Source organism: Mastigoproctus giganteus, chromosome 13 (genome assembly GCF_048544385.1).
Source record: "Mastigoproctus giganteus isolate SK-2022 chromosome 13, ASM4854438v1, whole genome shotgun sequence".
Lineage (NCBI taxonomy): Eukaryota > Metazoa > Arthropoda > Arachnida > Uropygi > Thelyphonidae > Mastigoproctus > Mastigoproctus giganteus.
The window spans coordinates 155,447,866-155,465,775 of NC_143587.1; the positions used below are offsets into that span (position 1 = coordinate 155,447,866).

At 37.3% G+C, this 17,910-nt stretch overlaps 1 protein-coding gene across 1 annotated transcript in view; it reads right to left on the bottom strand.

Moving 5' to 3' along the window:
* Positions 1–17,910, bottom strand: part of pkaap (A-kinase anchoring protein pkaap) — a 392,730-nt gene that overhangs the window by 93,264 nt on the left and 281,556 nt on the right. Inside the window, exon 10 of the mRNA XM_090388075.1 lies at positions 5,997–6,177. Within this exon, the coding sequence (XP_090244201.1) occupies positions 5,997–6,177 (181 nt within the window). The remainder of the gene's footprint in view (positions 1–5,996; positions 6,178–17,910) is intronic.

Consider the following 17,910-nt stretch of genomic DNA (forward strand, 5'->3'; position numbering starts at 1 on the left):
TTGATGGGTAGGCTATGTAAAGATTTTCCCTATTTGGGTGAGAAAAGTTCATTCCGAGTAGGGTTGACTAGTTGCCCTTTAACCTTTGCTGCATAGTTTAACAGAAGCATTTCTCTGTGCAGATGTAAAGAGGTTTCGGTTGCTTCAGCTTATAGGCTCTGAACTGGCGATGTACGGAATGCCCATTAGTGGTATTAGTATTGGTGTTTTTGGGCACAAGGGCAACTAGGGCCCAAATGTGCCTGTTCCGATGACATGTTTTTATATAAAATTTCGGTCCAGTTTGTCATCATAGAAAATCATATATTTGTATCTGCTTAAGAAAGGTAAATAGTTCATTTAAATTTGCATTGTTTCCAATAACATGGGCAAGTGATAGAGGCTCTTTCAGTTGTGACAGTGAAAGGAAACTATTTTTTCAGAAATTTTTTACAATCTAAGAGTATATGCTTGATGGTAAGTGGGACATCCTGCTTGAGTAGATATATATGGGTTGGATGTGTATGCCCTATGCACAATCCTGCTAGCACAACCTCTTCTTGTCTGTTTTGCCTGAAGCTAGATTTCCATCGTGCTGGTTCCTCTTTGATTTCGAGCAATTTGTTGTTCGTTTGTGACCTCCAGATTTCAGACCACTGAATTGTATAGATTTTTTTAATGTGCTTCAAATAATCTATGTATGGTACTTGGTAATGTGATGGTATTGTACTGATTGGTTGTTTGGCTGCCTGATCTGCTCTCTCATTACCTGTGATACCAGAGTGCCCTGAGATCCAGCAAAATAACACTGCATGATTCTTACTTTGTAGGTGGTCTAGGCAGGAAAAAATTGTTTTATGATAGGATGCGATATTGAAAGTTTATTGTCTAATGCAGACACTGCACTCATGGAATCCGTGTATATTATACTGCTAGTATTGTGGGAAGTGTTTATATTTTCTAGGGCTAATTTCATTGCGTATAATTCTGCAGTGTTGTTGTTGTTTGGTTTTTAGGAGCATTAGCAACTAAGGCCATATTGCTCCGGGAATATGCAGTGGTCATTACCTGACCTTTCTGCATCCTCCGTCTCCGGTGGTGACGGGCTGAATCCCGGTCTAATCAAGAAGCATGTGCTACGCACTGCTGCTCCTTCCCACCTGGCTACGGAGGCGCCAATTCTGCAGGGTAACCACTACACTCAACTGGTAGAGATATAGAAAGTGTAAAAGACAGCTGCAGCACCAACAGAAGAGTCTGTTTGCAAACCATCTGTATATATTATACAGCGTTGAGCATTATTGAGGGCATGGCCTTTATGTAGCTGTTTAATTCTTTCATCTGGCAGGGATTTCTTTCCCCATTGCCGAAAATAGGTATCACAGTGAGGGAGAGTTACAGACCAGGGTGGATCAGGTACATCATTCTCTTGAAGCATGTTGTCAAAGTTTATGTCCCAGGCATGTATTAATTCTTTTAGTCGAATTACTAGTGGGTCTATTTTCAGTAACCTTGCTGTTGTAGAACGTGATCCAATCAAGGTTGAGAAGCAATGGCCGAACAAGATGGGCTGGAAGGCTTTGAATTTTGGCTGCATAATTAAGGAACAGCATTTTCATTCTAAGGTGAAGTGGAGGTTCATATGCCTCTACATACAGACTCTGGACAGGGGATGTTCTAAAGGCTCCTAGCAAAGTATGAAAGGCACTATGTTGGATGGTATTCAGTTTGGTTAGTGCACTTTTCCTAGCAGAGTCATAGACAACAGCTCCATAATCTAATCGAGACCTGATAAGAGTACGATACAGATGTAGGAGAGAGTATCTATTGGCACCCAATTTAATGGCAGAAATGGACCGAAGAATATTTAGTTTCTTTAAACAAACAGTTCGGAGATATGTTATGTGAGAAACAAAGTTAAGTTTGGTGTCCAACATTAAACCTAGGAAACGATGATTACTGGTGAGTGGTAGCAGGTGGTTCTTTAGCCGAAGTTCCGGTTCCAGATGCAGCTTGCATTTTTTGCAGAAGTGAATTGCAACTGTTTTTTGTTCTGATATACGATATCCATTTTGCTGTGTCCATATTTCTAGCTTATTTATGGAGAGCTGCAGCTGTCTTTCAATAGTATGAATATTTTTTGATCTGCAAGATAGAGTGAGATCATCAGCGTACATGTATAATTCGACAGTTGTTCTTGTTGATTAAGGGTTTTGAGACAAGGGCATCAAGTCTTTCCAGGTTTTTTTTTTTGTAAATATTTTCGGATTCATTAGTCAAATCGGATTTTCCGAATGAAATTAAACAGTTCCTCTAGATTTGCAGAGCTATCTAATATCTGTTGTAGGGTAGGTGGATTCTGGTTATTACATAGACTTTGGAAGCAAAGTAGTCTGGAATTCCTGAAGCATGGGCATACTAATAGGATGTGTTTGACACTAAGCTGAACTTGGCATTGAAAACAGAGAGGGGGATTCTCATTAGCTAGTAGATGATAATGCGTAAGGTGAGTGTGGCCAGTTTGTAGTCTCGCAAGCATTACTTCTTCTTTGCGACTTTTTCTGATGCTTGATTTCCATATTTCTGGATTCAGTTTTATTTCTTGGAGTTTATTATTAGTTTGATTTCCCCATATTTGAGTCCATTCAACTTCACTTGCTCTAATAATAATTGGTCTGAAATCAGTGTATTGTACTATCATTGTTTTGTTTGATAGTTCTGATGCTGACTTGGCTGCATTGTCTATTTTTTCGTTGCCTTCTATTCCAGAATGTCCTGGAATCCAGCAAAGAGTTATTTCAGAGTGTTTTTTTTGACATCGGTAGATAAGAAAGCTAATTTCTTGTAGAAGGGGATGATGAGAATGTTGTATATCCTGTATGACTGAGATAGCACTGAGCGAATTGGTATATATTAAGACAGAGAGGGATGACTGTTGACATATTTTACTTAATGCAAGCTGTATAGCATACAGTTCTGCAGATAGTATGCTGCACTCAACTGGAAGGGATTTTGAAATTACATGCGAAGGGAACACGGCTGCTGCATCTCATGTGATTGGGACTTAGAGCCATTCGTATAGATTATGAGTTTCCCAGTGCGTTGCGAAGTATAATTGGCATGTAACTGCGGATGTTAAGTGATGGAATGGAGTGGTCAAATTTTTGACCACTGAGCAAAGTAAAGATCAATGTTTATATCATGTCTATTCCATGGAGGTAAAGGCATATTTGCACTTTCTGCAATTTTATTGAGATCAATTTTCCACTTTTGTATTACTTCTTGAAGACGAATCCCAGCAGGTCTGGGTTCATTAGGCTTGGATTCATAAAGTGTTGGCCATAGAGGTTGGTTGAGGTATACAACAACAGGGGTGAGTTGGAAAGCCACTTATTCTGGCAGCGTATTGGCAGAGTAGGTGTTGTCTTCTAAGATAAAGCGGAGGGTCGTGTGCTTCTATATACAAGCTCTGTACTGGCGAGGTTCTGTAGGCACCTAGTGCTGATCGTAGGGCACTGTGTTGAATGGAGTTCACAGACTATAAGATGCTGTCTTTAGCTGATGCATATATTATAGCTCCATAATCTAATCGTGACCGGATTAGAGCACGATATAAATTCAGCAATGACTGTCTGTCAGCACCCCAAGATGTTGAGGATACTGCACGAAGGATGTTTAGTTTCTGGAGGCACGTAGTTTGTAGATAGGTTACATGTTTATGAAAATTTCATTTGGTGTCTAAATTCAGACCCAATAATTTATGGAGTCTGTCATCGGTATTTCTCTGCCTTTCAGTTTTAATATGGGTTCCGTATGAAGCGATCGTAATTTACAGAAGTATTGCTGCTGTTTTCCCCTCAGTTAATCGATAGCCGTTGCTTTCTGTCCAAGTTTCAATTTTGTTTATTGCTATCTGTAGTTGTCTTTCAATGGTAGCTATGTTCGATGATTGACAGGAAATAGCAAGATCGTCTGCACACATATAAACTTCTACCGTGGCTGGGATGTCTCTTAAAGTGCTATTGGTATGTAACGCAAAGAGTGTGGCACTTAAAATCGATCTTTGAGGTACTCCTTCTTGCGTGTGAATTTTGGACAGCTCATTCTGGAATCTTACTTGAAAGGTCCTGAGGTGAAGAAAATTCTGAATGAATCTAGGCAGGTTACCTCTCAGTCCAAGTTTGTATAAGTCTTGGAGGATTCCATATCTCCAAGTTGTATCGAATGCTTTGGTAATTCGACAGTATTGGGAATGTTGTGGGTTATAGTGTTCAGCCTAAGTGAAAAACAGAGTAGCACTAAGTATTGACCCTTGTCGGACACCTTCTTGGATAAAGATACGAGAATGTACTGTTTGATAACGAACCTGAAAAGTTGTGTTTTGGAGAAAGTTGTGAATAAATTTTGGTAAATGTCCCCGCAATCCTAGGACATGTAATTTCACCTCTGCATGTTGTTTGAGAATGACCGAATTTTTGGCATTTGAAACACCTTAAGGGATTTGGAATGTATGCATGGACTCGGCAGTGGAGATAGCCTGCTTTCACTGAGTTTGGTAAATTTGGTGTACTGAATGTCAATATGATATTTCGTGTTGGAACTAGTTTATTGTCCTTCCGGATCATGATTCGCCTTGCTTGTGTTACTTTTTGTTCTTGTAATTCCGTAACTATCTCTTCTTTGGTGACGTTTAGTAAATCCCACTCACTTATTACTCCTTTAGAGGAGTTCAGTGTATTAGCGGCATGACTTTGATTGGGATTCTGCTTATAGTTGACAGTTTCAATAACAGTTCAGAGTGTCTTGCTTGCGTGGTTTCAATTAATAGATCGCCTGACTGGAGTCGTTTTATCATTTTTGGTGTTCCTGCTGAATTTTCAAGACATTATTTCAAGAGCTTACTGGTTCTAAAGGCAGAAACATACTGTAATCCATATTTGCTACTTTTGGCCATTAGCAGGTTAACTGTTCAGCAAAGGTTTCTGGCCCCACCACAGGGAAATAACTTTAGTAATAATCTGAAACATCTGGTTTAAGAACAAAATTAATCCTACAGCAAAATGGCATAGTAAGAATTGAGTAAGTTGATAACATTTAAGTATTTGGGGCCACTTGTTAGCAAACAGCCAAAAAACAGGAATGTGCAGAGAATATTATAATAAATACAATACAAAAATGCAAGTGGCATATCAGATGATGAATAATATACTAAATTCCAATAATATAAGCAATAGAAATAAAATTACAACTACGGTACAAATCAAAAACATGGAATACAATCCAAAGGATTACAAAGTACAAGCATTCATAATAAATGCCAATCAGAAATGAAATTATAAAAAAATGGAATGAACTGGTCATGTGTTAAGAAACTAAATAAAGGGATTGCAAAAAAATTACTGAAATAGAACAAGGTACACGTAAAAGGGACAGGTCAAAAATGACATTGAGATCTCCAAAAAAATGTCTTACGGAGTCTTTGACAGAAATGGAGAGGAGTAGAGTCAAATCAGATGAGAGAGAATTGCTGTGGATGCCCTATGCTCCAAATAGATTGTGTGATTTGGTTTTTAGGAGCATTAGCAACTAAGGCCATATTGCTCCAGGAAATGCGGTGGTCATTCCCTGACCTTTCCGCATCCTCCGTATTTGGTGGTGACGGGCTCGAACCCCGGTCTAATCAAGAAGTATGTGCTACGCACTGCTGCTCCTTCCCACCTGGCTACGGAGGTGCCGCTCCAAATAGAGTGAGGAGGATTAATTAAAATGTATGTTGGCCCATGAGCGCGTGCAAACACACACACCCACTTCTACAGACAAACATTACATATACGGGTGACAATTTTCACTAAAACTTTTCCAATTATGACCTACTGAAACCTTTAAAAAAAAAAAAACTCAAAGAAGATCAACAGTTCCGGTTTTAGTGTTTACTAGATTAACCTCACTGAATAAAAAGAAAAGAAGCATATTAATTTATTAAGAATAGCAACAATATGAACAGTTTTCCTTCTCACCCTGCAAGATTTCGTTTCCAAAGCGCATCAGGTTTGAACTGTCCTGTGTCTATCCTCATATCCTGTTCACCAATGTTTTTCAATATTTTACCTGTAGAGCCTGGCTGTTTGCTGTCCATGGCTAATAATGTGTTAACGGCATGAATAGGCAAGCTATGCTCACTGCTACTACTTTCACTTCCTATAAATACAAGTCAGATTTTAAAATCTGTTTATACTGGAAAGAAAAAAGACATTACATAGTTCTTGTATAACAAAATCAAAATATGCATTATTTGGTAAACTGAAATATATACAAACCATCCTAAGCAAAATTAGGCCAATGTTACATTTTGTTTTCAGATTTAATGTGAAACTATTTTTACGATAGGTCTGCAGTGGTCCAGGTTAAATATCATGGTCTTACTAGTGGAATTGTTCAGGGCTACTCCCAGATACATTGCGTTGTCTTATGTAGGGAGGCACCTGAAAACAATCCAATTCCACCAGTTTGCCCCAGGAGGTAAGTCTTGAGTTTAATAACATGAAACATGGTTGGTATTGGATGATTGAATCACAGATTTTTCAGGGTGTCATAATGCTAAGATGATCTTCCTGTCCTTGTTGAAGGATTATTCCAGAGCCGAATTTGATTTTAGTGTTGATTCTATCCTTGATCTTGCCTTGTGAACTTCCATTCACAAACTGTTTCACTAACTAAAGTTCATTCATAATTCTCAAATGATCTTTGGTACAACATTTTCAAGGCATTTTTCTGCATTTCCACGTTCACCAAGTTTCTGAGTATCATCTAGATCGGGGGTGGCCAACAAGTCAATCACAACTTTAATTTCGGTTGATCATGACGAATTTTAAATATATATAAAAAAATAGATTAGTCAAAATCTAAATATTATTATTATGCACCCCACTGCATACGCTTATTACAAATCTGTTGAACCATGTGACTACTCTTGTCGCCGTGCAGCCGCTAGGCTTGTGCCTAGTAAAAATTCATGCAGTTACGTTGTGGAGAGCATGTGTAGAATTCTTATTTAGCTTACTTAATATTAATAACTGGACAGTACTTATGTTAATTTAATGCACTTTGATTTAAAATGAATACTTCAAAAAAGAGTAAAATGTTGTTGTTTGTTTTGCAATGCTTCTGTGGCTAGACCCAAAAACAGAAATTTAGAAAGGCACTTCAACGAACTCCATGGTAAATACCAATCTGATTTTCTGCCTAATAGTGACCTTAAAAAAATAAATTCAAAGAACTTAAATCTAGATTATTTGTGCAACAAAATTTCTATGTGACACCTAATTTACAATCTAAAGCAGTAACTGTAGCATCGTTTAAAGTGAGTTTAAAGTTGACCTTGCAAAAAATGCAAACCATTTTCTGATAGAAAATTTATCAAAGATGAATTTTTAGAAATAACCAATTCTCCTTTTGAAAATTTTAAGAACAAAAATGAAATTAAATTGTTCTTCAAGATCTGCAATTATCTTGAAATACTGTGATGCAACACATCAAAAAACTGAATAAAAATGTGAGCGAACAATTGCGTGTTCATATAACTAACTGTGTCCTTTTCTTTACAACTGGATGAATCTACAGATGTCAATGATACAGCTCAATTGCTCCTTTTTATTCAGATGGTTTTTGATGATTCTGCCACTAGAGAAGAACTGCTGGGTATGGTTTTGTTAAAAGACAGAACTAGAGCTCTTGGCATATTTAATGCATTCAAAAATTTTATTGAAAAAATTAAATTAAATTGTGTCAAAAGGATGATGAATTCCCAAATTTTTTGAGTTACCACTGTATCATCCACCAATAGCATTAGCCAGCAAAAGATTAAATACTAAATGTTATTGACATAGCTTTCAAAATCGTGAATTCCAGAGGACAATCTCTTCAAAGGAGACTTTTCAAAATGCAACTCTATGAAAATGAACCAGATCTGATATTACACACAAATGTGAGGTGGCTGAGTCAGAGTAAGTTTCTACAGAGATTTCGATATTTGCTGAATGAAATTAAAAAAATTGTTAAAGGGGAGATGATTATCAGCAGCTACAAGATACGGAGTGGTTGTGTGATCTGAATTTGGAATTACAAGGAAAAAATAAAAATGTGGGTGACATGATTAATAGTATTTCTGCTAAATATCAATTTTTGGCAATGGCTAAGGAGCTCAAAGAAAAAAAAATTTGATCATTTTGCAAATATGAAAGATCATTTGCAAAAATATCCTGTTTTTGTATTTAATAGTGAGAAATATGTTTCTGAAATTGAGAAAGTTGTGGATGATTTTGAAACAATTGAAAACATTGTTCAATATATTTCTTATCCATTTAATGTCGACTTAGATCAAAACAAATCACAGAAAAAAAATCACTGTGATTTTTCACATGGAGAAAATATTACTTGAAAATGAAATTATTACATTGCGAAGCGATATCGTCCTAAAAGCCAGATCAGAGAAGAAATATGTTTGCCGCATTTTTTTACAACTGTAAAAAAATGCGGTGAACTTTTAAATTTAAATTGGCCTTTTCGCATTTGGAACAAACAAAAACGAAGAATCATTCTACTCTTACAGACTTGCATACAGAATATTCTATACAGTCGGCCTTATCACAGTATATCCTCGATTTTGAAAGCTTGACAGATGACATCAAGACACAAACTTCACATAAATTAAAAATTTATGTATGTATGAATTTAAAATAAGAATTCTGAATTGTATTTAATTTTAAAATTTATAAGCAACATTTTTCAATATGTGTTGGTTACCTTTTTTTAACCATGTGCAATAAAATTCTTGAGATGGTAGATCGCATCACATTGCAAATTAAGTTGGCCACCACGATCTAGATAGACTTCTATTCTTGAAACATCTGCAGATGGTGCAGATGTTTCAAAGTTAAAAATTTCACAGCTAGATTTCACAGTTTGCTAGGATTTTCCATCATGAATAGGGATCAAAAGATAGAACAGTGAATTAAATGTAATAAGGCTGTCTTTTTCTCTTCATCATCCTTATGGTATTTCTCTTTAGCATTACCATTGGCGTAAGATGCAAGAAAGCAAGCTTATGCAGCATCAGGCAAAAAAAGAAAAAAAAAAAAAAGAAAAAAACACTCCCATTCACCCCTCCATTCATTCCAAATCCTGTCTAGCTCAGCCTTAAATTTATTTAGGCCATCAACTTCCACAATAAAAGATGGAAATCTGTTCCACCAATCAAATACCTGCTGGTTAAAGGCAAATTTCCGCACATCTATTCTACAACTGTCTTTCCTCAATTTGATTCTATGCCCCCTCAGGTTCTTAATCTGAGCAAGAGGAAGAATCCCATCAGCATTCAGCTTGCTCATCCCATTCAATGCCCTATACACCTCAATCAGATCACCTCGCAGGTACCTACTTTCCAGGCACTGCAATTTGCAGAACTTAAGCCTTTCTTGGTAAGAACACCCCTTTGTTCCCCTCACACCAATCCCGTTGCCCTTCTTTGTACTTGTTCTAGAAACTCTACATCCTTCCTAAAACGAGGCCTCCAGACTTGTACACAGTACTCTAGGTGTGGCCTGACCATTGTCTTGTATAACGGGATAATCACCTCCCTGTCCCTGCTAGCAAAATTACTATATATCATTGACCTGCCCTGGCAGCCAGTCTGCACTGCTCAGCGAACTTCATATTTAACTGCACACTTACCCCCAGGTCTTTTTCACTTTCCACTTCTCTGAGTGTACCACATAGTTGGTACGTTTCTCTTGGGTTATTGCTACCCATATGCAGTACTCTGTATTTGTCAATGATAAATTTCAGTTGCCACTTCTCAGCCCATTTGCCCAACTTGTCTAGATCCAGTTGGAGTAGCATACTGTCTTTACTGTTGTTAACAACCCTGCCAATCTTTGTATCATCTGCAAATTTGGACATTAAGCCTGATATACCTTTATCAATATCATTGATAAATATATAAAACAACAATGGGCCTAACACCGAACCCTAGGAAACTCCATTAATAACATTTGTCCACAAAGAGCAGTGTCCATTGATTACCACTCACTGTTGTCGCCCATCAAAAACTATCCCTTTATCCATTGTAGCAACTTACCCTTAATGCCATACCTCTCCAATTTGTACAGCAGTCTTCCAATGTGCAACAGTATCAAAAGCTTACCTGAAATGCAAGTATATGGCATCAAAATTATTTTTGGCATTCAGTTCCTTTGTGACCACATCATAGTATCCAATCAAATTGGTCAGACAAGACCTCCCTTTAACAAACCCATGCTGTGTCTTAACTATTACTGTAGTCTTGTCTAGATGATCCTGCAATGCTTCTTTAACCAGTGATTCCATTATTTTCCCCGGAACACAAGTTAAACTAACAGATCGATAGTTAGTTGTGTGATCTTTTGAACTCCTTTGTGAATTGGTGATACATTTGCACACCTCCAATCCATGGGGACCTCCCCTGAGTCCAAGGAAGCTCTCATAATTATGGCTAAGGATTTGCTTAGTTCCTTTGCTGCCTCCTTTAACATGTTGACTGCCAAGCTAGTTTAAGAAAAAATCCCCGGGGGGCAAAATATATTTAGTACATAATTTGATTAGTAATTCTAAAATAAATATTGAAATGTCAGTGTTATATAGTTTTTTCGCTTAAAATATCAAAAAAGAGTCTTTTTTTATGTCGCATATATGTGGCCGACGTGGCCCAGTTGGTTACTTTATTTCTTGGGATGCTGTGTCGGCCACATGCATATGACACTATTACGGCATACATACAAAGGTCTTTTGTGATTAGTTTACAGCACGTGGTGCATGTTGCAATAAAACTAATCACGATAAAATAAACTCTCAAACATTGCAATAAGTTTGTCAGTATTGTTAGAGATTTTATGAAAACAAGTTCATCAGCACACTGTATTATCCCCATTATTATTCTGTTGTGTTTCTCCATAAGTTTGTACAAGTGCATTGTAAAAAAAAAAAAAAAAAATTCTAAACAACAATGACCAAAAGAAAATTACTAAAAGAACAGGAATTGCTGAAAATATTAGTAGTAGTTCTGAAGATGAAAAAGATTTCGACTCTGATGATTCGGTAAAAGATCCTGACTGGGATATTTCTTCAAATGAAGGAGATACTGAAATACACCCAAGGGCTTACATCTGGTGAGTATGGGCTTGGCACACCCAGGGTCCTGAGCTGGATATCATCATTCTTCTCTTTCTTGGTGATTCCTTTCTACTTCTCTCTCTCTCAGGGTAATAGGGAAAAATTTTTTTTTGGCCGGTGCAGCATAAGCCTCAGGCTTCCTTGCACCATATGGCTAATAATAATAATAATAATACCAGAAAATATTGAAGAAGTGCTTCAAGACCGGAGGGAATTCAAGACACGGATGAGCAATTTGAAAATACCGAAGAACCTGAGATTGAAGCGACTGAAACAAATGACACTATTGAATGGACTGAATACGAAGGATGCCAAAAAAGATTTGATTTTAAAGGCAAATCGGGACTGCAAATAGATGTATCAAGAAACATTACTAATCTTGAGCATTTTCATTATTTTTTAATGAAGAAGTAATAAATCTTATTGTAATGGAAACAAACAGATATGCCGAACAGAAAATTCAGAGTACCCGAGATTCATGGCAGTCGTCTAAAAAATGTGGGTTTCAACAACTGCTGATGAGATTAGAAAGTTTTTCAGGCTTCTTATGTGGATGGGATTGGTAAGATTGGGCAGTATTGCATCTTAATGGTCAACCAAACCTATCTATAAAAATAATTTAGTAACAAAAATTATGCCTTGCAACAGATTTGAATTGTTGTTGCAACTCATTCACTTTTCAGACAATGAAACCCCTATTCCAGGGGACAGGCTCAGTAAGATACAACACCTGATAGATGTTTTGCAGCTGAAATATCAGAAAATATTTCCCCCCAGCTAAGATTTCGTAATTGACAAAACTCTTATTCCTTGGAGGGGCAGGCTGATATTCCAACAATATATTCCAAATAAAGTGCACAGGTATGGAATCAAGCTGTTCAAGTTATATTCCACTGAAGGATATACCTGGTCGAACAAGATCTATTCAGGTAAATCTGAAAAGAAAATTATATAAAATCCGCAGGTTTAGCTGCAAAGGTCTGCGAAGAGTTATTGCAAGGACTTTTAAATGAAGGTCGCACCTTGTACGTAGACAACTTTTACACCAGCTACCATCTGGTTTAATCGTTTCTTCATAAAAAAACTCATGTTGTTGGTATGTTACAAGTGAATAAAAAATTTATGCCCAAAGAAGTCATGTACTGAAAGGTAAATAAAGGGGAGATGATCGTCAAGGAAGAAAAAAATGGAATTATTGTTCTAAAGTGGTGAGATGCTTGTGATGTGAGATTACTAACAAAGCATGCCCCAGAAATGGTTGATAGACCCTCCACCAGTAAAGGAAGAAGGAAAGAAGCAAAAAAAAAAAAAACTTTCTATTCTAGCTTACAATAAGGGAGGGAAAGGAAGGCAATGATCAAATGGGTTCGTATGCCACAACACTAAGAAATGGGGTAAAGCAGTACAGGATATTAGCAATAGACTATATACTCGGAATATCAGTTGTCAATGAGTACGTGGTATACAAGAGTGCTATGGGAAAACAAATAAAAATAAGAAACTTTCAGGAAGAGTTAGTTATGGATTTGCTAACTATAGAACGGAAAGAGAAACGTGAAAGCCAAAATGAGGTAACAATCATATACTAACGACAAAATTCGACGCAAACAACAAGAAAGTTAGAAGGATGTGCGTTTTTTGTTATGCAAAACTGAACGAGTCTGAAGGAAGATCATGCTAGAAGAAAGGGGAAAAGAGTTTTGACGAATTGCCCAGACTGTATTCATCACCTTTTCATGTGTTTGGAGTGTTTTGGACAACACCATAAACTTCATAATTTTGTAATTATAAAATTTGTAATAATAAAGAATTTTTAAATAATGACCAGTTACTTCCTTATTTTTTCTCATAGCACCAAGCAAATTTCATCACATGTAACACGGGAGGCCACACTTTTCAAAAATAACATAAATTTCCAACAATCGTCAGCCGATGCAGCTCCCACTGAAACAACGGTGTTGGAAATATACAGTCGACACAGCAGTCAACGTGCTAATATAATTGGATAGATCCCGTCCACCCCAGGTGCCTTTTTTATGTTTAACTGCAACAATTTCTTCTCCACTTTGCTCTCAGTTATTTCAAAATCACTTAGCTCCCTCTTAGAGTTTGATAAACTTCTGGCACTCGCCTCATTGAATAACTCTTCATGTGTGAATGTAGATGCAAAAGACTCATTCAGTTTATCAGCTCCCTGAGCATGATCATCAATAGTGAATCCATCTATGTTAAATGGTCCAATCTGATTCATTCCTTTCCTTCTAGAGTTAACATAAGTAAAGAGCTCTTTGCTATTTTTCTTTGTATCCTCTGCCAAAGATTTCTCATAATCTGCCTTCGCCTGCCTAACCTCCTTAGCAAAGGCACATGATGCAAGAAAGCACGCTTATATATCATCAGCCAAAACAAAAAAAAAAAAAAAAACCCTTATTTCACCCATCCACTCGCTCCAAATGTTTGTCAAGTTCTGCCTTGAATCTATTTAAGCAATCAACTTCTACAACGACAGATGGAAGTTTGTTCCAGCAATCACCCACCCGATGGCTAAACGCAAACTTCCGTCTGTCGTTGAGCATGCTCAAACCATTCAAGGCTTTATTCAAATCAATCAGATCACCTCGCAGGTGACTAGTCTCCAGACACAGTAATTTGCAAAACTTAAACCTTTCTTCGTAAGAGCAACGCTTTGTTCCATTCACTAATCTTGTTTCCCTTCTCTGTACTCGTTCCAACATCTCTACATCCTTCTTAAAATGAGGCCTCCAGACCAGTATACAGTACTAAAGGTGTGGCCTGACTATTGCCTTATACAAGGAATTATCACCTCCTTATCCTTGCTAGACAAAATTCCTGTATATCATTGACAAGACACCATGAGCTACTCTTGCAGACCGTCTGCACTGCTAAGAAAATATCTGCCTGCACGATTACCCCCAGGTCCTTTTCATTCTCTACCATTGTCAGTGTAGTACCACAGAGTTGATACGTTACTCTGGGATTACTGCTTCCCATATGTAGTACTTTACATTTGTCAATGTTAAGCTTCATTTGCCACCTCTCAGCCCATCAGCTCAAATTTACTAGATCCTGTTGCAGCAGTTTACTGTCATTAACAACCCTGCCAACCTTCGTATCGTCTGCAAACTTGGACATTAAGCCTGATATACCATCATCAATATCATTTATAAATACAGAAAACAACAATGGACCCAACACTGAACCCTGAGGGACTCCACTAATAACATTAGTCCATGAAGAGCTGTTGTTGTTGTTGTTTTGGTGTTTATTGGCGCATCGACAACGGAGATCATAGTGCGCCAGTTCATTGATTATACAATGTTCTCTTTATATAAATCTTGTTCGAATGTGAAAGGTTAACTGTTTCTGCGGTATTATACTATTATTTAAAGCAGATGGTATATGTTGATTGTTTGTATGAATCTAAAAATATCTGACACGTGTTCTTTGTCACCTATAAGATCTTCAAGGGTGATGTTTTGGTTTCCTTTATATAATGATGAAAAAATTCGGTGTCGATCATTTTCATATGTTGGGCATTCTATTAGTATATGTTTAACTGTTTGGATAGTATTGCATACTTGGCATCTTGGGGGTTCTTCTGCACGTAATAGATGACCATTTGTTAAATGCGTATGGCCTATCCGCAATCTGGTCAGGACAACTTCTTCTCTCCTTGATTTCCTTATACTCGTTTTCCAGTGCTCAACTTTTGGTTTTATTTCATATAATTTATTCCATGTTTGTTTTTGCCAGAGTTCTTGCCATTGGGTTAGACAGCGATTTTTAATGATTGGCTTGTAGTCATTATGTGGAACTGTGAAATATTGTTCTTGAAGGTTATTGGTTGATTTTGCAATTCTATCCGCTTCTTCATTTCCTTTTATCCCTTTGTGTCCTGGTATCCAGCAGAAACGTATATCTTGTTTTTTATTTGTGAAGTCTGTTAGTATCCGTTTAATTTGCCAGAGTACTGGATGGGTTATATTGCTTGTGTTTTGTAGGACTTGGATTACACTTAATGAATCACAGTATATTACTGCTCTCGAGTGGTAGGTGGTTATGAAATGCTGCAGGGCTATCTGAATTGCTACTAGTTCTGCAGTGTAGACACTGCATTCTTTTGGGAGTTGGCGTGACAATGTAATATCTGGGAATACTGCTGCTGCTCCTACATGGTTCTCTGATTTTGATCCGTCTGTATATATTGGTATGTGATTGGGATATTGCATTCTATGTGCTGCATGCAGTTGTTGAAAGTTTCTGTCTGACAAGGTATTTTTATTCCAGTTTTGTGTGAGGAGTTCGTAGGCTGTGGTATGGTTTATCCATGGTGGATCTATATATCCTTCTTGATTTGCAACGTTGTCTATTTTTAGGTCATGTGTTATGAGTAGCTCCTGTAGTCTGATGCCTAGAGGCTGGTTTGCTCTTTTGCGGTTCTTATATATGTTTTCCCATTTTGGCGAGAATAAAGTTGTCCAAGTCGGATGGTCTCTTATGGGTCTTATCCTGTAAGCATACAGCAATGACAACTGTTGTCTCCTCAGGAACAGTGGTGGTTCATTAGCCTCTGTATAGAGACTGTATATAGGGGATGTGCGGAAAGCTCCTGTTGCTATTCGAATTGCACTATGGTGAATCGGATCTAGCCATTTGAGGGCGCTCTTTCTTGCTGATGCATAAACCGGTGCTCCATAATCTATTTTTGACCTTACTAGTGCTTTATACAAGTTGAGCAGGGTATAACGGTCTGCCCCCCAAGATGTTGTTGTTAAGACTTTAAGAATATTAAGTTGTTTCATACATTTTATTCGTAGTTCTTTTATATGTTCCACAAAGGTCAATTTGCTGTCTAGAATAAGTCCAAGAAATTTTACACTTTGTTTAACTGGTATTGTGTTACCTTGCAATATTAGTTCAGGTTCGGGATGTAAATTTCGTTTTCTACAGAAATGTATGCAGACTGTTTTTTCTTTTGATATTCTAAACCCGTTTTTCTGGGCCCAATGACTAACGTTGTTAATTGCACATTGTAGTTGTCTTTCTATTGTTCCCATGTTCTGTGCTTGATATGAAATACTGAAGTCATCTACATATAGTGCATATGACACTGTGGGTGGTAGTTGTTTTGTGATGCTATTTATTTTTATTGAAAATAGTATGGCACTCAGGACAGACCCTTGTGGAACTCCTTCTTCTTGTTTATATGATATTGACATGGTGTTTTGTACTCTAACTTGAAATGTTCTATTTTTCATGAAATTTTGAATGAATAGTGGTAAATGTCCTCTGAGTCCTGCATCGTGGATATCTTGTAATATACTGTGTCTCCATGCCGTGTCATAAGCCTTTTCTATATCAAAAAATACCGTAACCATATGCTTTGAGGTTATAAATGCATCTCTTATATCTGCTTCTATTCGTACAAGGTGATCTAATGTGGATCGATTGTGTCTAAACCCACACTGCATATTGGTGAACCAGTTAGTTGTCTCTAAAAACCAGACTAATCTTTTGTTGATGATCTTCTCTAGTACTTTGCTTAAGCAGCTTGTGAGGGCTATCGGACGATAGTTGTTTGAGTCCTTCTGATCTTTATTGGGTTTTTGGAAAGCTAATACTATTGCATGATGCCACGCTTCAGGATATTGGTTTTCTAGGAATATGCGGTTGTACAGTTGAAGGAGGTTTTCTATCTCTTTCTGCTTTAGGTGTTTAAGCATATCATAGTGTATGTTGTCTGGTCCAACTGCACTTGGTTTTGTTTGTGATACTGTTTGACGTAATTCATGTATTGTAATTGGTTGGTTGTAGGGTTCAATCCTTTTAGTATTAAAATTAATTCTGTTTTTTTCCGTTTTCTCCTTATAGGTCAAAAATTCAGTATTGTAGGATTGTTTGGACGATACTTTAGCAAACGTTTCACCTAGTATATTAGCTATCTCTGATGGTTTGGTAATGCTTTCTCCATTCCAATGTAATACTAGTGATGGTTGGTTTTTATACTTCCCATTCATTTTTCCTATTTTATTCCATATTATTTTTGTGTTTGTTGTTCTATTTATAGAGGAAGTAAACTGGATGCAGGAAGTTTTTCTGGCTTTTTTCCGTGTATACCTAGCTAGCGCTCGTGCTTGCTTAAATTTTATCAGATTATCTGTTGTAGGATATCTCCGGAACTTATTCCAGGCTTTGTTTTGTTCTCTTCTTGTTTTCATGCAATTTTCGTCCCACCAGGATTTTGGGTGCAATGGAAAACGAGTCGAGGTTGTGGGTATTGTTTGTTTGGCTGCTTGTATTAAGGTATCTGTGACGTGCTTTAGAGCATCATCGACCGATGTTTCTTGGATGATTTGTGGATTAAATATTGTCAGTTCTCGAAATTTTTCCCAGTTACCTTTTTCTATTTTCCAGCGGGGTGGTCTGTTTGGGTGGCAAGGAAGGTTTCTGGTCAGTATGGTGATTACTGGGTAGTGGTCACTGCTGTATGGGTTTTCTATTACTTGCCACTTTAATTCCGGTAGGAGTGAAGGGGTGCATATGGTTAGGTCTACTGCTGAGGTTGTGCGACTAGGAAAGTGAAAATACGTATGTTTGCCATTATTGAGTAGAGAAAGGTTATGATGGTCTATTATTCTTTCTATTATCCATCCTCGTCTATTGATATCAATGTTTCCCCACAGTTGACTATGGCCATTCAGGTCT